At 49.1% G+C, this 26981-nt stretch overlaps 1 protein-coding gene across 1 annotated transcript in view; it reads right to left on the reverse strand.

Annotated features, from left to right (window-relative positions):
• PARD6G (par-6 family cell polarity regulator gamma) overlaps positions 1-26756 on the reverse strand; it is an 87928-nt gene extending 61172 nt beyond the window's left edge. The window contains exon 1 of the mRNA XM_023242146.2: positions 26566-26756. Within this exon, the coding sequence (XP_023097914.1) occupies positions 26566-26637 (72 nt within the window). The 5' untranslated portion in view covers positions 26638-26756. The remainder of the gene's footprint in view (positions 1-26565) is intronic.
• Positions 26757-26981: the final 225 nt, after the last annotated feature.

Here is a 26981-nt window from a genome sequence, read left to right on the forward strand (position 1 = left end):
GTAGCAGGGAAAGGACGGGAAATAAGGCTTGTTCACGTCATGCCAAGTGCGTCCTGAGCCTCCGTGAGGCCCGGACACAGCGGTGAACTGTGTCCCTGTCCTCATAGAGCTTCTGCAAACACACAAGGAAAGCGGAGACAGGAGTGTGGGGGATCAGTTCACTCAACGCTGACCTGTGTCCTGAGGACAGGACAGGTGCTGGAGCTCAGGCTACTGAAGAAAAAGCAAGGTCAAAAAGTATTATGAGTATGGTGGACGAGATTGAAACAGGAGCCTGTGCTTAGTGAGGGCCTTCACCTGGGGTGGCTGTCCAGGCTCAGCTTGCAGTGTCCGCACAGCCCCGATACAGGGGCAAACACTCATAGGCAGGAGGGAAGCTAGGCCAGCTGAATGCTCTGTATTTTTCCTGAGGGCAATGGGTGGTCCTGGAACAATTTCAATTTTAAGCAAGGAACTGATTTGATATGATTTGCATTTGATTTTTAAAAAAAATTTTATGTATTTACTGAGAGACAGAGGGAATGAGAGAAAGCAAACGTAGGAGAGACGGGGGGCAGACAGAGCGCAAGAGAGAGGGAATCCCAGGCAGGCTCTGTGCTGTCAGTGCAGAGCCCCACGCGAGATCATGACCTGAGCAAAAATCAAGAGTCAGATGCTTGACGGACTGAGCCACCTAGGGGCCTCTGATTTGTATTTTTAAAAGACCAAAGGGTCAAAAGTGGAAGCAAAAGTGAAAGAAGGAAGGACTGTGGTAAAAAGAAGGCTTCACAAATCTCAGGGAGACACGAACGTGGGCCCTGGTCCCGCCCAAAACACAGAGCAGGTTTCTCTCTCAAAAGACGGTACTCACTCCGCCTGCTCTGGGAGATGCCCAGGGCCCAACTTTCCTGACAGTCCCTGGCCCTGGCACAGTTCTCTGCCAGGAAAGGACCCTAGGTCACCTCCCACGGGCTGAACCATCCTGGGATCCGAGGACACCACCTCTGTTTGGCCTAAGGGTTTCTGGATTAGGACATGCTGTTGTCCCTCGCTTGGCAATACAGACCTTTATTCATCAGGCAGCACAGATTCAGTGCTCTTCAACACAACTGAAAACTAATTATAGTGGTTCCAAAATACACAAAAATGAAATGTCTAATGTTTATACAATACGAGTCATTACATCATCTAGACATTATGTCAACTAGTCAAGGGCAAATCAACTCAAACCATATGGGTTTGTGTGGTTCTCAAAGTGGGCAGGCATCAGAATCACCTGGAGGCCCCTAGAGGTCTGGACTGGGCTGATCTGGAGAGCGGGCCCCATAATTTGCATTTTTAACAAGTTCCCAGGAGAAGCTGATGCCCTTGGGCTGGGGACCACACCATAAAAACCACTGGTTTTAAGGGAATCAGTCTCCAAATCTCCGTGGCCACAGATCTCTGAGAACCAGAGTCTGCTGTTCCATTTCCCTTTTTAAAAAACAAAACAAACCTCTCACCCATCCCGCATTGCCCCAGGAATAAAATACTTCAGCACGCAGGACAGTGGGACATTCGGAAATACTGGTTCGAGAAAAGCCACCTTCGATGGGCAAGCACAACCCCTAAGGCCTCCTCCCACGTACTGGGTCAGGGGAGGAGGGGCTCCGGGCTCAGCCCAGAGGGCCACGCGGCAAGGCTCTCCCCCGTCACTCTGCCGCTGTCAGAGGTGCCCATCTTGAGATGGGGCCTGTGAACACAGCACAGCAAACCGAGAAATCCCTCCCGCATTGCTGAGAGGTCAGCATTCCTCCTCTTCTCCATATTTATCCCAGCATGCACCATTGGCTGGCCCAGGGTGAGCAGCACACAATCTCTCACACACAGGCTTACATCCTGGGGCCACAAAACTTTTGAAGACACAAGAGTTCAAGCCTACATTAGTTTAATGTGATCTTTTTTCAGATTCGGTTATGTCGTCACATCATGAATATTTATTTCAATAGCCGTCATCTCTCCCATCTCAGATCTAATACAAGCTAACTTCCAGAGCAATTAGTTCTTATCAGTATGCACCCTCTTTTCATTAAGCATATAAGGAGAGTTCAATGGTGTCCAATGAAATCAGCGTATGCCTGTGAGTTTCATGTGCGGTTCTTGATTCTTCCCCCAAACTGGACACCACGCACTCACTCTGATTTAAGGGACACCGGCTGCCTCTCCTGACTCACTCCCCCTGGATTAGGCCACATCCTAGGTGAGCAGTGAGAAACAGCCCATGCTGGGCCAAGTCCCTCCTGCATTTGGCAGTCAATCTAAGGTTAGTCTAATTTGTTTCTCCAATCTTTTAGTGGTTTTCTTCAAAATACGTCTTTATAATTTTTTTTTAAACTTTTTTTTAGAGAGAGAGAAAGAGTGAGTGAGCAGAGGAGAGGGCAGAGGGAGACAGAGAGAGAATCTTAAGCAGGCTCCACATGGAGCCCAACACGGGGCTCACGAACAGGACCCTGGGATCATGACCTGAGCCACCCAGGTGCCCCTTCTTCAAAATACGTCTTAACGTGTGCATTGGAAACAAAAATGAATCCAGACTGCTTCCTGACAGAAAGCAAGTCTGATTTGTATTTGATAATGAGGCTGACTTTGTTAATCCATCCAGCAGTATGGTGAACAATGCTTCTTACGTTGAATGAGTCCCAAAGTTTGGCAAAAAGAGGTATGAAATGGGATATTAGCATTTTTCCTAATTTTTTTTATTATGGCAAAATACACATAACATAAAGTTTACCATTAAAAAAATTTTTTTAATGTTTTTTTATTTTTGAGAGAGAGAGAGACAGAGTGCAAGTAGGGGAAGGGCAGACAACAAAAGAGACACAGAATCCGAAGCAGACTCCAGGCTCTGAGCTGTCAGCACAGAGCTGGATGTGGGGCTCCACCTCACAAACCGTGAGATCGTGACCTGAGTCGAAGTCAGATGCTTGACGGACTCAGCCACCCAGGTGCCCCTAAAGTTTACCATCTTCACCATGACTTAAGTGTAGAGTTCAGTGGCAGTAATACATTCACACTGCTGAGTAGCTGTCCCCATCCATGTGTCTTTGTATCTTGTGCAACTGAGTCCGTCCCCATTAAACACGGACTCCCGGCCCCTCCCCCAGTCCCTGGTGACACCACCTACCTGCCCGTCTGTATGAATATGACTCCTCTAAGTACTTCATATGCGTGGAATCATCCATTTTTGTCTTTCTGTAACTGGCTCATTCCCCTGATCAAATATATAATTTGAAACACTCTCATTGCTTTACTCTGTGGATCTGGGTCCTTCTAAGGGGAAATGTTACGGCTGTGAGCAGGGCACAGGAGGAAAAGGTAGATTGAGGCTGCTGTCTAACTTGCCTGCCAACCTAGGGCAGGTGCCATAATGTCAGTTTTTCTTAAAACTTTCCTTAGTGAGCACTTAGCTTTGAAGTTGTACCTGTTCTGGACTGAGGAGACGGCCTCCCAAACAGACACCTCCCTTTGTGGAGTTCTGCAGGTTTGAATGTGGGACAGCAGGTGAGTGTCTGACCCTCAACCGTCACTACCTTGTCATGAGCCTTGCCGCGGGAACAAATTCCTATAGCGAGGCTTGGCATTTCAGGGTGGTCTCCAGAAAACTTTAAAGTTGGTTCAGGCATTTGCATAGGGATCCCTATGTACTAATGCAGTGGTCTTCAAATGTCACATACCTCCTGAGGAATTCTGAAAAACTACCACTATAAAAAGGATAACATATTTTTAAGTTAGCATCTAAATTTTTCATAACAAAAATAAATAGTTGCAAGGGATATAATTTCCAGCATACTGTATTTCTTTTAAAAATAAATATTTTATCAGATGATCTTTTAAATACAGTCAATGAAAGCTAAATGCCATAGTGATATGATGTTACCATCATGCATTTTAAAATAGAATAACCAACTCTTTTATCACAATCAGAAATTCCACATGGGCTTTTTTTCTGTTTGGTCCCTTGTTTCTATCACACTGCTCCAAGAGGACTGAAGCCTAGTATTTTATCATAATAATTTATGCTGGAGTACCCTGCCACTCTTCTATGCAAGAAAATCAGATAAATTGAATTAAACATTCTTTTTCACATGGCCACAAGGCTCTATTTGTGGAGAATATTTCTTTTTTTTTTTTTTATATGAAATTTATTGACAAATTGGTTTCCATACAACACCCAGTGCTCATCCCAAAAGGTGCCCTCCTCAATACCCATCACCCACCCTCTCCTCCCTCCCACCCCCCATCAACCCTCAGTTTGTTCTCAGTTTTTAACAGTCTCTTATGCTTTGGCTCTCTCCCACTCTAACCTTTTTTTTTTTTTCCTTCCCCTCCCCCATGGGTTCCTGTTAAGTTTCTCAGGGTCCACATAAGAGTGAAACCATATGGTATCTGTCTTTCTCTGTATGGCTTATTTCACTTAGCATCACACTCTTGTGGAGAATATTTCTATATTGGTGTCAGTGGTATGGAGTTTTAATTTTGCAAGATGGAAAGAGCACTGGACGGTATGCACAACGGTGTGAATGTAAACTGTATACTGTGAACTGTGTGCTCAGAAACTGGCTATGATGGTGAACCTAATGCCTGGGTTATGGACCAAAACTATACAGTAACATAAAATAAATAGATTTTTTACAGTAGAAAGTTTGTAGCCTAAGTCATCACAATGATTAAATCATGATTGAAACAGAGTTACACATTTTCATAAATAATTATTAACCATCCCAAGTAAACAGCTAAAAAATCTTTCATGAGGAGTGTTTTTGCTAAATGAGGTCAGAGTAACACTGGCTCTTTTGCTCCTTCTCCTCCCTGTGAATGTAAGTTGATGGGGCTGAGGGCTCAGAAGGCATGCCAGACCTCAGCTCTGTGACTCTTACCAAGTAGTGTGCCAAAAATAAATAATCATAGAGTGGTCTATCATTAACAATATTTTTAATAATCTATTAGCTGACAATTAGGACAATTTTCAACGCTGTTGAAAGCAAAGTCTTGGAAACCACTGGACTTGCAATATTTACTGCCCAATCCTTGGAACCACTTTTTCAATTTCTGGTAAGTACACCAAGAATTATATGCCAACGAATCGTGTCTGCATTTAGAGGAAACTTGTTTAACCTGATATAAAGGGAAGTAAAAATAGAAAGTCAGTACCCCATGCTAATATATATATATATTTAAATAAAATGCTTTTATCATACTGAAGTTGGATTCTTATGTAACAACACCATTACCAAAGTCACTCAAAATGGATAAATGACCTAAATGTAAAACCTGACACTACAGAATTCTTAAATAAAAACATAGTGCAAAAGCTTCAGGACACTGGGTTTGGTAGTGATTTACTGGATATGACACCAAAGGCACAGGTAACAAAAGAAAAAACAGACACTGGACTTAATGAAAACTACCTTCTGCGCATCAGAAGACACTATCCACAGAGTACAACAGCCTGCAAAAAGGGATAATACTCAGAATATACAGAGAACTCCTAAGTACAACTGGTATATATCCATACAATGGAGTGTCATTCAGCCTTAAAACGGAAGGGTGTTCTTTCACCTGCTGCAACATGCACGAAGCTGGAGGACTGTGCTGTGTGAAATGAGCCAGCAACAGAAGGGTGAAGGCTGTGTGGTCCCACTTGTAGGAGGTCCCGGGAGCCATCAGATCATGGAGACAGAAAGCAGGTGGTAGTTGCAAGGAACTGGGAAGTTATTGCTTAACTGACAGACTTTTGGTTTTACAAGATGAAAAGAGTTCTGGATATGGAGGTGGGGGGGGCGGCGGCTGCACAACCGTGTGAATGTACTCAGTGACACTGAAGAGCACACGTAAAATGGTTAAGTGGCAAATTTCATGTCATGTGTATTTTACCACAGTGAAAGAAATGGAGGGGAATAAGATACCCACAGGAGGCTGGGAAAAGCTCTGAAATTCCTACAAACAAAGAAGGCCACACACACATGCAGTGCTGTGTGCATGATCAGGAGAGACCCAAGAAGGCTATAGAATCTCTATCTGGTTGACCTGGGATTCTGTGAGTCAGGAAGTGAAGGCTAAAGTGGAGCATAAGCAGCTGGAACTGACACACACATAGAGCCTCGAGCAGAGGCTGGGGGACCTACTGGTTGAGCTCACGTAAGGAAACCTCTGTGAAATCACCAGATGACCATGAAGCTAACAGTGGTCGCACATAACAAATAATACACTTTACAGAATTTGTCCAGGAAAGTCACTAAACAAACAAAAAGCAGCAAAGAAATAAACATTAAAAAAAATTAAACTGTCTAGTTTTCAGCAAATTTATGAGATATATCAAGAAACAGAAAAAAAAATGGCCTCCATGCAGAGGAAAATAAGCAGCCAATGAAGGGCCCAGATGCTGCACTTGCGAGACAAAGATTTTAGATCAGCTATTATAATTATGTTCAAATAAGTGAAGGAAACCAAGTCTAAAGATCTGAAGGAAATCATGAAAGCAATGTCTAACCAAACACAGAATAAAAACAAAGAGATGGAGATCATTAAAAAAAATTTTTTTTAATGTTTACTTATTTTTGAGAGAGAGAGGGAGATAGAGCGTGAGTGGGGGAGGGGCAGAGAGAGAGGGAGACACAGAATCCGAAGCAGGCTTTAGGTTCCGAGCTGTTAGCACAGAGCCTGATGCGGGGTTCGAACCCAGGAACCGTGAGATCGTGACCTGAGCCGAAGTCGGACACTCAACTGACTGAGCCACCCAGGCGCCCTGGAAATCATTTTTAAAAAAAGAATCAGATTGAGATTCTAGAGTTGAAGAATATAATAACTACAGTAAAAATGTCCTAGAGGGACTCAACAGAAAATCAGAGGTGGTCAAAGAAAGAATCAGAAAATACGAGGATAGGTCAATTGAGACTGTATAGTCTAGGGAGCAGAAAGAAAAAAGAATGAAGAAAAATGAGCAGAGCCTCAGAGACCTGTGGCGTATTACCATGCATCCAAAGAAACACAGCTGGAAGTCCCAGAGCAGGAGAGAGAAAAAAGCAGAAAGAATATTTGGAGAAACAATGTGTATAAACTTCCCAAATGTAATGAATTTAACTACATATCCAAAAGTTCAACAAACTACAATTAACATAAACTCAATGAGATACACAGCTAGATGCATCCTAGTCAAACTGTAAAACCCAAAGCCAAAGAGAGAATCTTAAAAGAAGAAAAACAATTCATCCTATATAAAAGATCTGCAATGATATGAATAACTGACTTCTTATCTGAAATCACGGGGGCTAAAATGCTGTGGGGTAACATGTTTGGGGGCACAATGCCAACTGAAAATTCTATATCCAGCACAACTACCCTTCAAAAAATGAAGGAGAAACAAGACAGTCCAAAATAAACAAAAACTGGGAGAACTGTTACCAGCAGGCCTGCCTTACAAGAAATATTAAAGCTATCCTTGAGGCTGAAATAAAAGATCACTATATATTAACTGGAATAAATAGTACTGTTAAATGTAACTACAGAGGTATATGTAAATGGCAGAAAAGTATACTTTTGCCTGTTTGTAATTTGTTTCTTCTGATTAAGAGACAACTACAGAGGCAGCTTATTTTCCTGCTTCCAACATTTGTAGTTGCTGGCAGCGTGTACTTGGTCTCCATCAGGCACACTGACCCCATAGCCAGACTAAGGTCCAAAGTGGCAACACTGTGTGTGGGGCCTCTGGCTTTCCCTGGATAGTGCCAAGCTCTTGTGAGTGGAACGGGCCTGTGTTGTCCCCCAGAATGAAGTACTGATACATGCTACAACAAAGATGAACCTTGAAAACATGCTAAGTGAAGGATGCCAGATACACAAGACCACGTACTGTATGATGTATTTGTATGAAATGTATGGAATAGGCAGATTCACAGAGAAAACAGACTAGTGGTTACCAGGGACTGGGGACAGGGAGGAATTGAGAACGGCTGCTAAGAGGTAGGAGGTTTATTTTTGGAGTGAAGAAAATACTTTAAAATTAGGTAGTGGTAATGATTGCACAAGTCTGTGAATATACTAAAAACCACTGAATGTGTACTTTAAAGTTGTGAATTTTATTTCACATGAATTATAGCTTACAGAGCTGTTATTTTTTTTTTTAATTTTTTTTTTCAACGTTTATTTTTTTATTTTTGGGACAGAGAGAGACAGAGCATGAACGGGGGAGGGGCAGAGAGAGAGGGAGACACAGAGTCGGAAACAGGCTCCAGGCTCCGAGCCATCAGCCCAGAGCCCGACGCGGGGCTCGAACTCACGGACCGCGAGATCGTGACCTGGCTGAAGTCGGACGCTTAACCGACTGCGCCACCCAGGCGCCCCCAGAGCTGTTATTTTTTAAAAAGGTTTCACCTCAAAGAATAATTTTCTAAAATAGCCGACTGAAGACTGATTGGAAGCTGTATTCAGAAACTTGGAAACCCCAGAGAGTGACACTGGCCAAGTACAATGGAGGCTCTGCTTTTGCTCTAGGCATACAGGAAACGCTAAAGGACCAAGTGTCCAAACATCTGTTGTCAGCACACATCAATTTAGAAGATAAAAACTTAAGAACTCAGGGAACCCCCCAGGGACACCCCCCCCCCCCACCTGTCATTACTGCTGGGTCCTGAGACTTAGTCCAAGCTGGTAGGGCAAGCTTTTCCAGTTCAAGTTGGTCCACAGTGTTGAATTGGTAAGGACAGAGGGCAGGCACTCTGAGCAGGGTAGAACTTGCCTTCCCTCACACCCATCTCCACCCTGGCCCCAAACTGCAAAAGGCTCTCAGTCCCTCTTGTCCAATTCAGAAACTAAAACTTTATATGAATGATATTTTTGGAGTCCCAAGGCTCTGGCAATACAAATCTATTTTCATCAATCAATGTCATGTGACTCCAAGGATAATCTGTTACCACTAACATGATTATTTCTTATTTTCCAAGTTAAAAATATTAAAAATGTAAAAAAAATTTTCTTGATACCTAATGAGGTCTTTCTACACTTACCCGTATGTTTAAAAAAAAAATCTATTTTGTGTAGGACACTGCAGGGCACAAAAGTCTTGTTTGGGTTAGCTGTCTTCACGCACACAATTAAGTCCTAAGCTTCCCCATGGGAAGTGCCCTTCCAAGAGTTCACACTGAGGGTCTCAGAGAAGGTGAGAGATTTGCCCAAGGCCACACAAATCCTTGATTCCAGGTTGGAAATAAGACTCCATTTCTTGACTCTGATCCTCTTCTACATGGGCAGTGCTAAGCTGCTGCCACTCCAAGCTAACCGAAAAAACCATTCTTCCTACCACTGAAAACATGGTTCCCAGATTTCCTCTTACACTCACTCAGGTAACATTTACTTAAAAACTCTAAAATGTCACATTAAAAAAATGTTTTTTAAGTTATTTATTTATTTTCAGAGAGAGAGAGGAAGAGAGAGGAGACTGTGAGCAGGGGAGAGGCAGAGACAGAGGGAAAGAGAGAGAACCCTAAGTAGGCTCTGCACTCTCAGTGCACTTGAACTCACAAAGGCGTGAGAACATGGCCTGAGATGAAACCCAAGAGTCTGACACTTAACCGACTGAGCCCCCCCAGGTGCCCCTAAGATGGCACATTTCTGATGATTAAGAAGCAGCTCTGGCACAAGGTGACACAAGGTCATCCCCTCTGTGAGGGCTAAAGTCAAAAGAGAAGAGGAGGAAATCAAACCTAGCACTTTCTTCTCATCTAGGCCGCTTCACACAGTGTCTTTCTAGCTAGAGAGGGCACTCAGGGCTTGAACCCCATGTGATGTCCCCACATGCTGTGAAGATTGTAGGGGAGGCAATTAATCACTGTTTCTATCACTTGAGGATTAAAAGCTCACACATTTGTATTTCTAACAGTTTTGTGGGGGCAGGAGATGCACATACACCGTTTTTCATCTCAAGCCTAGAAAAGAGGAAAATCGAGGTCTAGTTTCTGGTATGACACTTGAGGTGCCATGTGGAGCCCAGAGTTCTGGGGTCAGTTCAGTACCTGGGCTGGCTCACGAGGGTCACACGCAGGGACACTGCAGTGAGACATCTGTGCAGTGTGTGACAGGATGTTCGTGGAGGCCTCTCCAACATGTATGCTTAAAAAAAAACAAACAGAACAAAACTCGACCTACACACTGTTTGGTGTGTTTTTCTTTATGGTTTGAACAGGGGTAGAATCACACAGCTCAAAAGTCAAAAGGTATTCAGTAAAAAGTCTCCCAGCCACCCTGCCCCTTCCCCACTGGAGCTGGTGATTTCAGTTGTATGCGCCCTTCAAAAGGTGTTTTCTGCATGTGAAGGCACATGTGAACTGTATCTATATTCCTTCTTTTCTAAATAAATGGTAGCATGCTATCCACACTGGTCAACTCTGGAGGGTTTTTTTTTTTTCCCACTTATCTTCTATATTTTGAAAACATTCTTTTTCTGGATGCTCCTGGTCTTGTAAGGGAGGAATCTCTAACTCTCAGATGCCCCTGAACTGAGAAAGGTTAAGTCACTTGGCTCCTGGTTTGTAAGGTACCCACAGACAGGGACGTGACAGGGTATCGTCAGACTCACCAGGGAAGGTCACAGGAGCCAGGTGTTAAGGTAGAGTTTTACCAGTTAAAATTTGCTTAGTAACTGGGTCACTTCTAAGGCACCTCCCAAACCCCAGGGAGCCACAAATTTGGTTATGTATTTTACAAATTTGCAATTACCATATGAGTTAGGGCAGCAAACTGCCATAGCTCACACTAGAGTTCGAGCCCAGGAGCATGGGGTCTGCTTGTTCTAGACTAGTAGAGTCCCTAACATACAGTAGACACACAAATTTTCATTGAATTAATGAATTAAACTTCTGTCAACTGGTTTTAAAATAAAATTCTAGAATTTTAATTAAGTGGACATTGACTGACAGTCTCAAAACAGGAACGCAGTAGGAGATACAAGCATGAAGTCACAAACCATGTCCCATGTCACACATCAGCCCTGTCCCATGTATGTTAGATTTGAAGACAAATGCCAGTCCCCCAACCCCCCCAACACAAGGGTGAGGTTTTCACCGTCAAAACCAAGGAGACAATGTCCCAATGACTATTTGCAAACAGGTGAGTAAACAGAAACTGAGGGGTCTTTAGCCACGTAACACACACTCTCTGTGGTCATCAGGTTGTGACCCTGCTTCAGATGGCTCAATGATAACGGCCAGTTTTAAAGGCAGGAAAGGTCATGGGGTCTCAATCACACCCAAGGGCTGCCTGAAGCTGTTTCTTAAAGAAAGGCCTGGTTTCCAAATTACTTTCCCAGGAAGGAAGGGTAGTCAGTTTCCCTGACCACATGCCCTCTGCTCTGGGTAAACCTGGGTGGGAGCCCTTGGTTCATGGACACCAGGCTGTGCCTTCCGCTAGTGACCATGCATCACCCACCACACACTTGCTGCAGGCAGACGCACTCTCCCACAAGCCTCTGCGGCCATGTCCCACCTGCTTCCCAGCTCATATCCCTTCCTTGGACAGAACTGACTCTAAAAGAGAAGTACGTCTGAGAAGCACCATTAGCTTTCACTGCTTCCTTTCACCAGACAGCGACCCCAAGAACCACCGAATCACCAGGATACTTCTCCAAAAGTGTCATACTAAGGGACATGTGTCTTTTATTTGAACTCACTCCTCCAAAATACCAAATAGGAACTTATTCACCAAGCAAATATTTTCCTGTGCTGGTCTTTACAGTTGTAAAAGAAAAATATGGTCTCCATTTCATCCCCTGCCCCATCCCCCATCCTGGCATACGGTAGTCGTACAAAATACATTTACTGAATAACTAGTGTAATGTATGGCTCCTGCTTTTATCATCCAGTGAAAATGTATGGAGTGGCTCTACGCAACAGGCACTTCTCCTACACACTGGGGAAGGGAGTGACCAAACAGAAGAAATGCCTGTCCTTATGAAACTTAAATTCCAGCAGGGAAGACAGGTAGCAAACTAAAAATAACGAGCGCCTAAGTCATAGAATATGTTAGAAGTTGGCAAGTGCCACGGGCGAAAGGCCAGAATACGCTAAGAAGGCCACGTGTGCTCTCCAATTTGCTAGGAGTTATGTAGGAGTGCAGACCATCAGGGCACAAGGGCCACCTGGGTCTCTTCCCCAAGTCCGGGATGGGTTGGCCCCTGCTCCTCCTGCCCTGGACTAGAGGACTTGGGACAAGCTCCCCATCCTCTCTGAGCTCCAGCACAGAGCAGGTTCCCTCCTGCCGCTGCCGCTTCTACTCCTGGTCACTGTATTAATACAACTACCACAGAACAGTATTTTACTTAAAAAAAATTCTTCAGGGCTAGACTCCTCAGTTATCTCGAAACTGCCCTAACCTTGAGGGGCCAAGGAGGGTCCTAGCCACTAAATCTCATTCGGACACGCACGGACGGGGGCGTGGGGCCGACCCACCCAGGACTCCTAGCGTAAGATGTTACTTATCTTGGATAAAAGACACTCCCGAGGGGCATCCAGGGGGGCTACTCTGTCCTTTCACGCACGACAAACCCAGACCTAAAATGCCACACTCACTTTACCCTGGTTATTGCTGCAGCTCCCGGAGCCCCCCCCCCCCCCCCCCCCCCCCCCCCCCCCCCCGGCCCAGCGTTAGGGGCCCTGCGTCCCAGGCCCGCTCCCTCTGAGGCGTCACTGCAGGGCTCCACCGACGCCCCGCCTCCAGCTCGGGCTCCGCCCACCCAGGCTCTGAGACCGCACCCCCTGAACACCTCCCAGTGAGGCCCCGCCTCCAGACCTCTCAGGTGAGAGCAATCGCGGGAAGTCATCAGAAACAGAGATTTTCAAGGAAAACGTTCGTCAAAATACAGTAGTTTTGGGGCGCTTGGGTGGCTCAGTCGGTTGGGCATTCGACTTGGGCTCAGGTCATGATCTCACGGTTCGTGGGTTCGGGCCCCACTGGGGCTCTGTGCTGACAGCTCTGAGCATGGAGCCTACTTCAGATTCTGTCTGTCTCTGTCTCTCCCTCTCTCTCTCCCTGTTCGCACTCTGTCTCTCAAAAATAAATTAACATTTAAAAATATTTACAGTAGTATAAAATGTTAACTGTAAAAGTTCACCAAACAAAGTACATCCCCAGGATGAAAAATAATTAAGCCAACAGATACACGCTGTATTAGTGGGTTTAATGACTCAAGGAAGCCTTTACCACGTGGGCAGTGAAAGAAAACGACGCAAAGCCGAATCCAGTGTGATCCTAGGGGCGCAGCACAAACAAGGCAGCAAGGCCCAGCCCAGGGCTGTGAACAGAAGAGCCCAGGGAGCTGTGCACGTCTGGCACACCTGAGGCCAGGAAGCCAGCACCTCTGGGGCTGGGCCCAGGGATCCGGAGCTCAGAAACTCCTGAAAGTGTGTTCCTTGAAGGAGTAGCATCACTGTCACCTGGGACCTTCAACTCAGGCCCCAGGCTTAGGGAGTCACAACCTGAATTCTAACTAGACCCCCAGCGACTCCTGTGCGCACGTGTGTGAAAAGCACGGTTGCAAACATCCCAGTAAGCATCTTGCGAGTCACTGCTATGTGCTGGGTTTTGGTATCTGTTTACATATTCGTTCACTGAACAAAATTTTGCTGAATGCCGGACATGGGTGGCGCCCCGTGCTAGTGTTGAGCGTCTTCATCGGGTTGATGGCTGTTTGAAAGCCTGATGTTGGACAGTAATCACACATGCAAATGTGTAATTACAAACTGGGAAATGCAAACAAAGAAACTGTAGGACACAGGCCCTGATTGAAACTCTGTGTTTGAGGAAAGGAAATATTCAGGTAAAGAGAGGATGGGAACAGGTCACCTGCCGCACAGACTGAAGGAGCCAGGCAGCCCAGGTGTGAAGGATCTCAGCAGCATACTTTCATAAGGTAATGCCAACACCTTGGACCATTTGGGGACAGGGCCAAGGAGCACGAATGCACGTGCAGGCCTTATGGGAATCTGTGGGAAGACCCCCCTTTTGGAAATGATCAGGAAGCACAGGTCATTATCCTCATGTGGCATCTGTCAGAATGTGGGACCCCACCATGGGATGACTTCCTGGGCTGGCATGTTAGGGCAGTTTAAAATCAGGCCACAGACCTGTGAGTCAGACAGGGTGGAGCCGGCAGCGGAGCAAGGCCCCTTCCTGTGCCCCATGCACCCATCTTGATCCAGAGCAATGACGTCCCAGCCACCAGTAGCTGCAGAACTGCTCAGACAGGCACCACATCCTGTGTGAGGCTGCTGGGGACCAAGAGCCCAGTGTACCTGGGTCACCTCAGTGAGTGTGTGTGTGTGTGTGTGTGTGTGTGTGCGCGCACTGCAGGTGTTGCATGCACTCCTCTGCTCACATACATACTCTCCAGGTCACATGTGCCATCTGCATCCAGGGACCCGGCACTGGTAAATGTAGGTGTAGGGTGGGCCTGGGAGCGGAGAACACAGAAATTTAGGAACGTGGTCTATGGTTTCTGTCTGGCAGGGATTTCCAGTATGGTAGACGAGGTATGATCAGTGCCACACATTGTGTGCAAGCTCTTTTTAATCCTAACAGAAATCCAGAGGTGTCACTAGTCCCCTTTTAAAGGCCAGGACACTGAGACCTGGAAGGACTCAATCCCTGCCCTCAGTCATGAGCCCAGTAAATGGAGAAACTGAGGCTAATACCAGAGGGGATGCAGAAAAGAGCCAGAGAGCTCCAGTGGCGTGGTGAGAACCCCATGTGGAAGCTCGGGCACTGGGAGCAGACCCGCAAGTGGGAAGGGATGCCTGAACCACTGAGTGTGTGGATGAGGAGGGGCTCTTGCAGGCGGAGCAGCATGATAGAGAGCTAGGCTGCCCCGGCTGCTATGCGAGGGGGAGCCCGCCGAATGGAAGGTCTGTCTAGGCCACAGCATGCAGGATGTGGAGGCCATCTGACCCTGCCTTTCTGGGACCAGAAGCAGAGAGCCACCCAGGCAGAGACCTGGGTCCCTGGTCCCCTAGGGAAGCAGAGTCATAGCCCAACATGAACTCACGATGCACAAAAAAGGGGCAGTTTCCAGGGATGGGGATGGGTTGCGATGGCACCAGATCTGGGCCATGGTGTCCAACAACAGACAGGAGGGCAGAGTCATTAAGTTCAAGGCTCTGCAGGTTCAAATTCCCAACTCACCTTTCCTGGCTGTGTGACTCTGGATAATGTAAACTTCCCTGAGCATATTTCCTCCTTTGTGAAAAAGGGACAAAAATATATTCTTCATAGGGTTTTTGTGAGACTCAAATACAAATACATGGGCTGTCCTGACAGTGTGATCCCAGCCAACGGCTGCTATTGGCCAGGTCGCCTGGAGAAGGTGCATAGCGTTCCCGCACAGCTGATCCTGGGGAGCCCTTCTCAGAGACCCAAACATGCTGTGGGCCACTGAGAGCAATACGTCCTTCCTCAGCTGAGCCACCTTCCTCAGCCCCGTCCCTTCCATCCCTGGCTGGCACTTATCTCTCAGGTCCATGTTTCAGATGAAACACTCTCCTTATAATTCTGTATGAGAAAAGCTGTGCTCATGAGCATGACCTGAACCCCGCAGCTCCAGGTGGAGGCTCAGAGCCCAGTGGGCACTGTGCACCCTTAGCCATGCAATTCAAGGGGCATCCGCTTTGTGGCACTTCAGGTGCGCCAGGGACTGGGGTGGTCACCAACTACTCTGACCACAGCTGCGAAGATCCCATGGGGTACCAGAGGAGGAAGTGGGATCAGGTGCATCCCTGCACCAAACAGACGATGCACAGGCTGGAGCTCATGGGGCTGTTGGGAGAGGGGGTTTCACAGGACCCGTGAGGGACACACAGGAAGCAGTACAGCCCTGAGCCAGGGTCCAGGAGGTGCTGGGGAGGGAGGTGGAGAGATAGAGGATGTGACTTCAGACCACATCCGGGCAGGTAGCTGTTGTCTGTTTTCCAGCAGATAAAATCAGGAAACAATGTGAAACAGATGGGAAGCAACTGAGGGTTTAGGGTCTGGTTTTGCCACTTATACCTGAGCCTTGCTTAGTTGACTTAATAGGTTGGTCAAGCCCCAAGGGTGCTCCCCACGACAGTTCATGCACACCATGTCATGAGCTTTGAGGAAAACATCTATGTCGAAGACCTGGCGGGAGCCCTGGCAGAAAGCACAGCACACAGCTGATGCTTCAAGAAAGGAAGCCACAACTGAACAGAGAGGGTCATAGCCACCTAGACTCTCCAGGTGATGTGACCTGAGCAGCAGATGCTCCCACCAGGCTGGCCAGGCTCCCGGTGCAGGGAGGGGGCCCAGAGACTGTGTGCCTCCCAGAAACCCAGCTGAGGGGACATGCACAGCACCCTCAACGGCACAGCCTTGGCCACTCTCATGGCCACGTGCTCATCTCTGGCAATGCCATGATGAGAGTCCTCGGCCACCTTGGCTGGGAAGAGGCACCACTGACAGGCTGGCAATAGGGCCACACCCCTGGGAGATGGGGGATGGGACAGGCGCCTCCAAGCGTGGTGAGGGGGACCCCAGGGCAGCTCACCGCACCTCGTGAACAGCGAAGGGTGTTCCTCAACACGCTGTTTCACCCGGGAGTATCTCCCTGACGGTGCTGCCAGCATCTGCCCAGAGAAGCAGAGCCCCTGCCTCACCTGCCGTCGACAGGAGCATGTTCCTATGAGGTTTGGGCCTGTGCCCCTGGGTCTGGACAGCTGCTGATGGGCCTGAGGCTGGGGCCACCTGCGGCCCCACATGAGGGAACATCCTACAGGCACAGAAGTTTGTTTTGTCCCATAGCAACACCCCATCATTATCCCAGGCCAACAGGGGAAGTCAGGTCAGGACTTGTGGGTGGGAGCCAGTGGCTCAGGCCCCCGTGCCGTGGAAAACAGGATATGGATGTTACTTTATCCTCCACATCCTTCCAGCATGGCACCTTTCTCAGCTGTCCCTCACAATTCTCTCTTCCACAGCCCTTACCCAGGGACCTTGGGGTCCTTCCACAAAGCACACGTCCCCCAAAAGGGGTGCCCTGTCTGTCCTCACCTTGCCTCAGAAGCAAAGATACCAAGAGAGGTCTGCCTGGTACTCTGATGCCTAACCCAGCTTTCGGCAAGCACACCGATGTGATAACACGGAGAACAGATACACCTGCTCACTGGGCAGGACTTTTAGGAGAAGCAGACAAAGCCCCACCGGTGGCTGCACTGTGATCTGTCGACATCCACAGGTGTGTATCAGGGAGAGCTTCCGGGTAACACAGCAAACCTCCCAGGGTGAAGGTGGTTGAAAGCTCTGACCTGCACAGGTGTCCACAGCCCACCAAGCTGAGGCTGCTTGTGGGGTTTTCATTCTACACATGAAGATCAGACACTATTCGAAAAGGAGACAATGCATCTCACTGAAGAGCCTGTGCATGAGATGCCGTGTGACCTGTCGAGCAGCCCACAGGCCCATCCTTGTTCGCCCAGAGTCTCAGCTTCTTGCACAATGCCAGGTCCACCAGAGGGGCCCATGGAAGCTGGTGTGGACTGAAGGAAAGGCAAGAAAGGCATGAGAACAGCAAAAGGAACCACGGAATCACATGGAGAAGTATCAGAGTCCCTTCACCCGTCAGCGGTAGAAACATAAATTCTGCGACAAAGAATCTCTTCCTGATTTATTTTAATTTATTAATCAACACACACTTAATAAGTTGTGGTTCAAGGCCTTTGGGACTCTCAAATGCTCAGACGTCCCACAGCAGCCACTCCCCTAAATCCAGTCTAGTCCAGGGCCAGAGCTGAGAACAGTCGCACTGCGTGGTGGGTTAGACTCAGCAGGACCACCAGGGCAGCTCAGTGTCCCACCGCACCGAGCATAGCAGTATCGCGAAGGCCAGCGGAGAGCATGAGTGCACTGAAGAGGCACTCATGCACACAGCCTCCAAAGGATGTGCACGCGGCTCTGGGCACCATCAACACAGGCAGAAGCACAACACTTGGTACCCATAAAAAATCTCCATTGATGCACACAACGTACCCTCTGGACACAGGAGTGTATCATTACGTCACATCCGAGGACCAGAACACTCATCGTTAGTGACCGAGCCCCCGATGGTGGTTACACTGGGGGTGGGTGCTGACTAGACAGGGTATGAGGGAAGCTTCCTGGATACTGGAATGTTCCACACTGTGATCTGCATAGTGGTCACCTGGGTGTGTAAGCATGCAAACTTTCATTAAGCTGCACGCCTGAGATTAGTGTATTTTAGTGTCACAAGGAGAGAGCCTGCCGCATTAAGTAGGTCTGGAACAGCCAACTGAAAAGGCAGCTATTTCAGCCTCAAGCCTGGGCAAGAGTGGGAAGGAATCGGGTTGTAAGAAGGTCAGCCTGTGGAGCAGGGGGAGGAGACAAACCAAGAATTTAACAGGCTGGGCCATGGATGAGGCTCTGGGTGGTTTTCAAACTCTGTGAGCAGCAAAAGCTTTTTTTCTACCCCCAAGTAAAATGCAACACACATACCCCAAAATACAGAGCAGGTGCTCTGGTTGGGGATGAGGAGTGGAGCCTGCCGGCAAGCATCTGCTCAGAGCCCCAGTGAGGAACACGGCCTTGGGAGGAGACAGAGTGATGGGTGATGGGGTGTGGGACACACATCCCTGGACCCTGAGAACCTGGGAAGAACTGAAATGAGGGGACATGGAAAAAAGGCATCAAAGGTAACTGACGTCACAGCTGTAACAGAGAGTGTCCTGGGTCTGTTACCCCTACCTGTAGGTAACTCAGGGCTGCCCGCGGCAGCTCCGGAGGAGGAAGCATGTAGGGCCAATGGAGCTTGCAAGGAAGGGCTATGAGCTTGGCTCCTGGAGATGCACACAGAGCTGGCTCTGAAAAGGGGCCCACGGGCTGCACCCCCTAGGGCTCTCGGCCTGTGATCAAACACTAAGGAAATTAGCAGACACCCACACAGCAGAAATATCAACATGGACTTTTAAAACAATTTCCTTTCAACTCTCAAAGTTTCTGTTTTCTCTTTAGTTCATCCTCTCCCCGCTTCTGTCCACACTATCCCCTGAAGCACTGGCAGGGAGGGGACAAGGCTCCTCTCAGAGGTGCCCGGAGAATAATCCCATCAGTGAGCCAAGTTTTGGTCACCTTCCTCAAAAAGTAGTTCTTTTCTAAAGTATCCTAACAACTTCTGGACTAGTAGCCAACAGGAAAATCCAGCTGTTCCTTATCTGAATTCAACTCAGCCAACATTTTTTGGGCACCTCCTGTGTGCAAAACACTGCTTTTCACACTTTAGATGCCGAGTTTCTCCTTGGAGCAGATCACTGAGAAATGCAGCTAGTTTTTGGAGCTGGCCTCCTGGTCTAGTACAGAGGAGAGCCCCCAGATGAGGAAAAGTGGAGGCCAGAGCCCAGCTGCTTCTGGAAGCAATGAAGGGAGAAGGTGGTCTGACTTATCTCGAAGCAACCATAGCAGACTTTGACGCTGCTGCTGCTGCTAGAAAGCAGGCGGGTGGTTCCTGGAGGCTGACCACCATGACTGGTCTTGGTGGGCTGACAGGCCAGCTGGGATGCGCTGGAAGCCTCTGAGCTCAAGGAAATGGGAAGTGGTGATTTGGTGACACTTGGGATATCAGAATGAAGGACCTCCACCCCACCCCCACCCTAATCTTCCCACGTGCCAGACCAAACCTTCATTGGACCACAGTTTTCTTTCTTTCTTTCTTTTTTAATCTTTATTTATTTTTGAGAGAGACAGAGTGCCAGTGGGGGAGGAACAGAGAGAGAGGGAGACAGAATCTGAAGCAGGCTCCAGGCTCTGAGCTGTCAGCACAGAGTCCAACGCAGGGCTCGAACTCCCAAACTGTGAGATCTTGACCTGAGCCGAAGTCGGACGTTCAACCTACTGAGCCACCCAGGCGTCCCTGGAGCAGTTTTATAAGGAGGAGATAACAGTTGTCTTAGCTATCTTTGTACGCCCATCATGAGCCCTATGCTTGGCACATAGTGGTTGCTCAGTAAATAAAATAAAATAAAATAAAATAAAATAAAATAAAAATCAACGCATTGTGGAATCAGACTTTCCAGAACAACTACTGAGTAGAAAACTTCCCTTGAGACCATCCCACAAGAACCTGTAATGGTGATGTAAGAAAAATAGAACTTCTTGCCCCAAAAGCACAAGAGCTTACCCTTACAAGCTCTAGATCCAGACAGCCCAAGGGGGTCTGTCTCATTCTGCACAGGGCATGCTAGGAACACCTGCATCAATACCCAGACCTGGATTTCAGGGCTTGTCAGAGGAAGAGAAATCAGGAGCCCTCCTCCCCCAGTGGCCACTGACAGTTCATGGCAAAGAGCATGCACTCTGGAGCCAGACTGCTGGGGTTCTCTGACCTTGGGCAGCTTCGTGGAACTCCCTGGGCCTGTGTTCTCTTTTATATACTGGTGGTGATAACGGAACCCATCTTGCAGGGCTGTGATGGGACTTAAGGAACTATTATTTGCAATTGCTGTGTATTTATTTTATTATTATTATTTTTAATTTTTTAACATTTATTTATTTTTGGGACAGAGAGAGACAGAGCACGAATGGGGGAGGGGCAGAGAGAGAGGGAGACACAGAATCGGAAGCAGGCTCCAAGCTCCGAGCCATCAGCCCAGGGCCCGACGCGGGGCTCGAACTCATGAACCGCGAGATCGTGACCTGAGCTGAAGTCGGATGCTTAACCGACTGAGCCACCCAGGCGCCCCATGCAATTGCTGTGTATTTAGAACAGTGTCTGGCGTGTGTATCTGCAGTTAAACAAATTTGAAGAAATACTTCTGAGTGCACCCTGTACACAGAGGGGAGTGTCCAGCCTGGACCATCTGTATACCCCTACTGTGTCCAGGGGTAGCTTCAGAGGAAAGCTGCAGGGTCTAAAAAGGCTCACAGTACCTCCCATCACTCCCCAGGCTCACAGAAGACTAGAGATTTGCCAAGAGGAAGTGGTGAGCCAGTAAACATGTACTCGGCCAGCTGAACAAGTCTTACACTAACTCTTGATGCTCCCTTGTTAAATGACTACTGTCATGGTGGCTTCTGCTGCCATCGTTCCTAGCTCATTCCTTGCTTGCCTCTAAAGGTCCGGGGAGCACCTTCATGGGAAAGGGTCGGGGTGCCTCTCCTTTTTCACTGATTTTAAACATGACTCAGAAACCTTTGAGCTTCTGATACCCTGAATAGCTGCACCTTCCAATTCTTGACACTCCTTCCCTGAAACTGGGAGAACCCTCCATCTGAAATGCCATGGGTCCTAGAAAAAGGCTCGAACTCCTGACTAGTTGGAGTACCCTCTGGGAGAGTTCACAGGGCTCTGAGACCCGCAAAAGGTTGGCATGGACACCACTGGCACCCACTAGACTGACATCTGCTACCTGGGTCCCTGGTGAGAGTCTCCTCCAGATGCAGCTTCCCACATCAAGTCACCGAACCTGTTTGAACACAGACGTGCACACATACAAAGCTGGGATCTTAAAAGGGTGTAGCTGACACACACAGGTGAGTCAAACTGTGTCAGGCAGTTCTTAACTGGCTCGCTGCAGGCAAGTGCCCAATCACCCCATGGGGAGGGCCTGGCCCAGCCCCCAGCCCACCAGATGGAAAGACATGTTCCTGCAGCACCGGGCAGCCAACAACCTCAGCCAGAGATAAGGTCTGGGGACCAGGGAACTTGTGGGCCGAAACACTGTTACCTCAGCACAGGTGGGAAAATCTGTTGTCAAGCAGCTCCCATAATTCAATAAAAAATAAGGACTAACAGGAAAAAAAAAAAGCATGTAGGAAAGAAAGAGGCAGCTAAAAATAGACAGATAGCCCACAAATATAAAACCGTTCAATTCACCAATAATTCAAAGATACAAGTTAAAACAATGGGATGGGGTTCCACTTATCTACCTGGGAAAGAATAATGCCCAGTGCTAGGGGCAGGGGCACCTGGGTGGCTTAGTCGGTTAAGTATCCAACTCTGGATTTCAGCTCTCTGTCTCCCTCTCCCACTCGTGCTTTCTCTCTCTCAAAATAAATAAATAAACTAAAAGAAAGAAAGAAAAGAAAAGAGGAAATACCAGTGCTAGAGGGAGGGAGGGGTGACAGAGATGGGTGGGCAGATGTGAAACAGTATATAAATCTGCAGAAAAGACTTTCTGCAAGAAAATTTAGCAATATATACATATATACATATTCAAAGTCTTATAAATGTGCATATTTAAAAAAAAATTTTTTTTTTTAACATTTATTTATTTTTGAGACAGAGACAGAGCATGAACGGGGGAGGGGCAGAGAGAGAGGGAGACACAGAATCGGAAACAGGCTCCAGGCTCTGAGCCATCAGCCCAGAGCCCGACGCGGGGCTCGAACTCACGGATCGCAAGATCGTGACCTGGCTGAAGTCGGACGCTTAACCGACTGCGCCACCCAGGCGCCCCTAGATGTGCATATTTTTAACATAACAACTGCACTCTAGGAATCTGTCCTGAAGAAACAATAAGACTTAATAAATCAGCAGTTCTTTATACCTTTTATGTAGTATATCTATATATACTCTGTAGCTAATGTTTATTTAGACTTTAAATATAAATGTTATTCACGGCATCGTTTATTACAGAAAACAACTGGAAATGACCCAAATAGGATACTGGTTAAATTAATTATGGTTTACACATAAAATAAATACTAAGTAGTAATTTTAAAATATGTTTTAAGAATGTTTTTAAGAAAATTCTAATGACACGAGAAAACGCACTGTTAAACTGACGGGGGAAAGCAGGCTATAGAATGACATGCCTGTAAAATATCCTGATTCTGGAGCATAAAGATGCTACATATGCATATAAAGGGTCAAGAAGACACACAGCAACACTGAACAGCGGCTCATTTCTGGATGGGAGACTTATCCCATTTTGTGCCTGATACAGTTTTTTAAATTTTCTATAATGACAACATATTTGTTTACAATCCAGAAAAGCCTCCAACATGATTTTTTTTTAATTTTTTATTTATTTTTTAATTTTTTTTTAACATTTATTTTTGAGACAGAGAGAGACAGAGCATGAACGGGAGGGGCAGAGAGAGAGGGAGACACAGAATCGGAAGCAGGCTCCAGGCTCTGAGCCATCAGCCCAGAGTCTGATGCGGGGCTCGAACTCACGGACCGCGAGATTGTGACCTGAGCCGAAGTCGGACGCTTAACCGACTGAGCCACCCAGGCGCCCCATCTCCAACATGATTTAAACAAAGCAGCAAACACTGGATTAAAACCCTTAGCAGTGAATCTCCGCCAAACACAATGGACATGACATGCCCCTGAGTTGTAAACACAGTCTTTGGTCTCTGTTGTGAACAACCGCCTTGTGCCACACTGTGACAAGGGTCGTAAGATGAGAAGGGGTCAGGAGTTGGAGGGGGCTTGGCCCGGTGAAGGCATCGGATGGGCTTTGTAGGAGAGGGCTGGTGCACAGGGTGGATTCTCAGAGAGCACTTCAGGTGGGGGAAAGCTACATAACCATGGCAGACAGGCCACCAGGTTACGAGAATGTGAATGAGGCCCGACTGGGACTGGGTATCTGGACAATGATGGGCCTCCTTTAGCACCAGGGTCTTCAACTAGAAGGCAGGGGCTTGTGCGGGGGGAGCACACTGCTGACAGAGGGTGACTGTGCTCCTTCAGACATCCTCTAACTCCTCTGCCCCTTGCAGACACCTCCCCTAGACACTGGCCTTCTTGCTACCCCTACGAGGCTCCAAGATGTCCTCCCTTGGGCCTGAACATGCTCCCCCAGACCTGTGCACAGTTCCTCCCTCCACACTGCAGGTCTCATGGGAGGAGAGGCAAAAGTCAAAGCAAGTGGCAAAAAGGCAGTCCCACTGCCAGGGCTGGGGAGTAGGAAGTACATTCTGTTGGTTTGGGGAGGAACAGATCAATCACAAGTATGTGGAAATGTTTGTGATGGGGGAGAGCCACCAGGTCAAGGCTTTGGGAATTGACTAGCTGTAGCACAGGGCCCAAAATTCTGAGAGGGTGAGAGGTGAATTTCAGACCCAATATCCTGAAATGCCACACAATTTCATACCCAATATTCTGAACTGCAGGAACTGACATTTACAACTGCAGGAACTCCTTAAGTCTTCAAAGTGCTTTCAAATTCATTACCTCATTTTTGTCCTGAGAAGTAAGCAGAACAGGAACAATGCCCATTTTACAGATGAAATAACCAAGGCTCTGAAAGTTTAAATGACTTTCCTGAAAGTTCAAAAGAGAAGTAGGTAGCAGACCTAGCTGGACTCAGGCCCCGGCACCATTTTCCCCACACGCAAACCGAGATGCTATGGCACTACGTTTAACCTGAATAAAGACATCATTGTCATCAAGTTTTGCTTCCTGTATTTTGACAAGAGCAGCTGGAGTAAAGGCTCCCTGCGGAGATGGGCGCCATGGTATCAAGTATTAACCACTAAGGGGGGCAGTGGGAGGGTGTACGCGGAAGGAAGAGCCAGGTGTACTCTCTGGACAGACAAGAAGGCAAGCCCCGTCATCCAAAATGGAACGTGTGTGTGTCCAACAGCCAGCTCAGCAGGCACTCCCCACACCCAGGTTGGTGTGGCCCTTTCAGGGGTGCTCCCAAATCCAACCCAAACTCCAGCTCTGCCACTCACCTCCAGGGGAACATTCACTGCATCTGAACCTGAACCCAAGCTTGGAGCACGGGCCAGCAACTGGGGAGCCAGAAGGGGTAGGGCAGTCTGACACAGCTTGCTGGGCAGCCAGAACCCCCATAGCCTCTCACTCCTGTCCTGGAGGAGAGGCAAAGGCAGGCCCCCAGTAGCCTGCCCTGTACCAGCAGTCCAGAACTGTGTGATAAGGCCTGGTGAGGGCCCCTCCTCCAGATCTGTCCTTCTAGATCGGTCCTCTGGAGCTGTGCTTGTCATCAGGCAGCTATGAGGCGCACATGGCTACTGAGCATGAGAAATGTGGCTCATGTGATTTAGGAAAAGCGTTTAGTGTTAGTCAGTTTACACCTGAAATCAAACACCCTAAAAGGGCAGCTGGAGGGACTCTTGATGGAAGTGTTCTGTGGCTTGTCTGTGCTTGCTGGTGATCCCAGGGACGTGCACAGAGCAGAGGTACATGACCAGGTCCTGGATATGACACTGCGCCACTACAAGTGACCTTCTTGGGAGTCTGTATTCTCTCCCACAACTGCCTGTGAATCCAAAATAATCTCAAAATAAAAAGTTAAAAAAAAAAAAAAAAAAAAAAGGAACCACTACATGTGCTCAATGCCTATGGTAGTGGTCCAGGAGCTCCAATCAGCTGTCTCCACCCAGTTAAAGAAACCCACAACTGTTTGGAGCTCCCACTCATGCCTGTGGGTTCTTCCCTCACACACCCCGCAGCAGGCACACTTGATTTGGGAGGCTGGGGGCAGTCCTGGGCTAAAGAGGGGATGAGTTCCGGGCGAGGGTCACAGAGTTAGGATTCGGGGGAAGGGTGCGACCTTAACAGAAGTGAGGGGTTCATAAAAAGACTGTCTCCTCAAGATGAAAACGAAATCCCGAAACTCCATTGGCTCACTGCGGAGAAGCCGCCCCCCATCCTCGGCGGACGCCCTGTAAACCCTTTACCAAAGGACCCCCTCCGCCCTTGGCGGTCAGGGGCGGCCTGGACAGTGGGGGCACTGGACTCGGCTCCTTAGACACGAACGCCCGGCGCCCAAGTGCGTGTGGAGATGGGGGTCTGAGCCCACCCTCCGGCCTTGCCCCTCTCCCACCGGTCAAGCTGCTCCGCCTCGCTTTACAGGAGGGGGGAGGCGTGGAGGAAGGGCGAGAGGGCCAACCCCCAGGCGGCAGCAGCTTAGGGCCCGAGGAGCCCCCTCCTCCGGGACCCTGAGCAACTGCAACAAGACCCTCGCAGACAAAAGCGTCAGCCGCGAATGAGCCGCCCCCGCAGAGGGCAGAAGCGCCAGATCCTATCAGCCAATTACCCGAACGCGCACAGCAGCCCTCAAGTTGGGGCACGCTCGGGCCGGGGCGCGGACAGCGGGAGGGGCCACCGGCCGGGCGCGCCCAGAGAGCCTGGGCCAGGGGCGGGGGGGGGGGGGTCCCGGCCCGCTGCCGCTCTCCCCTCGCTAGTCCCGAGCCTCCTCCGCAGCGAAGGAGGCGGCGCGGCCAGGCCCTCCCCCGGCCCGGGCCCCCCAGCACCTCCCCCCCCCCCACGACCCCACTCCGAGCAGCCCCCGGGTCGCCCCGGAAACGACGCCCCTCCACCGTGTGGCGCGCCGGGTCGCCTCCCGCTCGTGGAACAAAAGAGCCGCTCCCGCGGGGGTCCGGAGCCCGCGCGGCCCTCCTACCGCCGGGCTCCAGCTGCACCCGCCGGGAGGCCGGGCTTTGTGTCCGTGCAGCGGCGGGAAAGGCGGCTGGACCCCCACACTCCAAAGTTGTCGCCTGCCCCGGTACCTCCCGCAGCGTCCAGTCCCCCCGGGGGCGCCCATTCATTCGCAGGGGGGCCCGGCTTACCTTGCTCTTGACTTCCACGGCGCTGCAGTCGTAGAAGCGCAGGGTCTGAGACTTGTGGAAGCTCCGGTTCATGGTTCCGGCCCCACTCAGCCTCGTCCTCGCCTCGGCTCCTCGCTCCCGGGGCTGCAGAGGACGCTGGGGGCGGCGCCCCCCGCCCCGGCCCCGGCCCCGGCCCCGGCCCCGGCCCGCGCGCGCTCGGCCGCCCCGCAGCTCTCAGTGCGGCGGCCGGAGCTGGGCTGGCCGCGCGCCTCGGGACTCCAGGGGCCGCGCGCGGGAGGAGCGGGGGGACGCCGGCGCGCGCCGCCCCGAGGACCCGCCCCCAATCTCCGCCCCGCGAGCCCCGAGGGCCCGCCCCGCTTCCCGAGGAGCCGCCAACTCCCCCCCACCCCACGCCCACCCAGGGCCCGCCCCCAAAG

This window comes from Felis catus, chromosome D3 (assembly GCF_018350175.1).
Source record: "Felis catus isolate Fca126 chromosome D3, F.catus_Fca126_mat1.0, whole genome shotgun sequence".
Taxonomy (NCBI): domain Eukaryota; kingdom Metazoa; phylum Chordata; class Mammalia; order Carnivora; family Felidae; genus Felis; species Felis catus.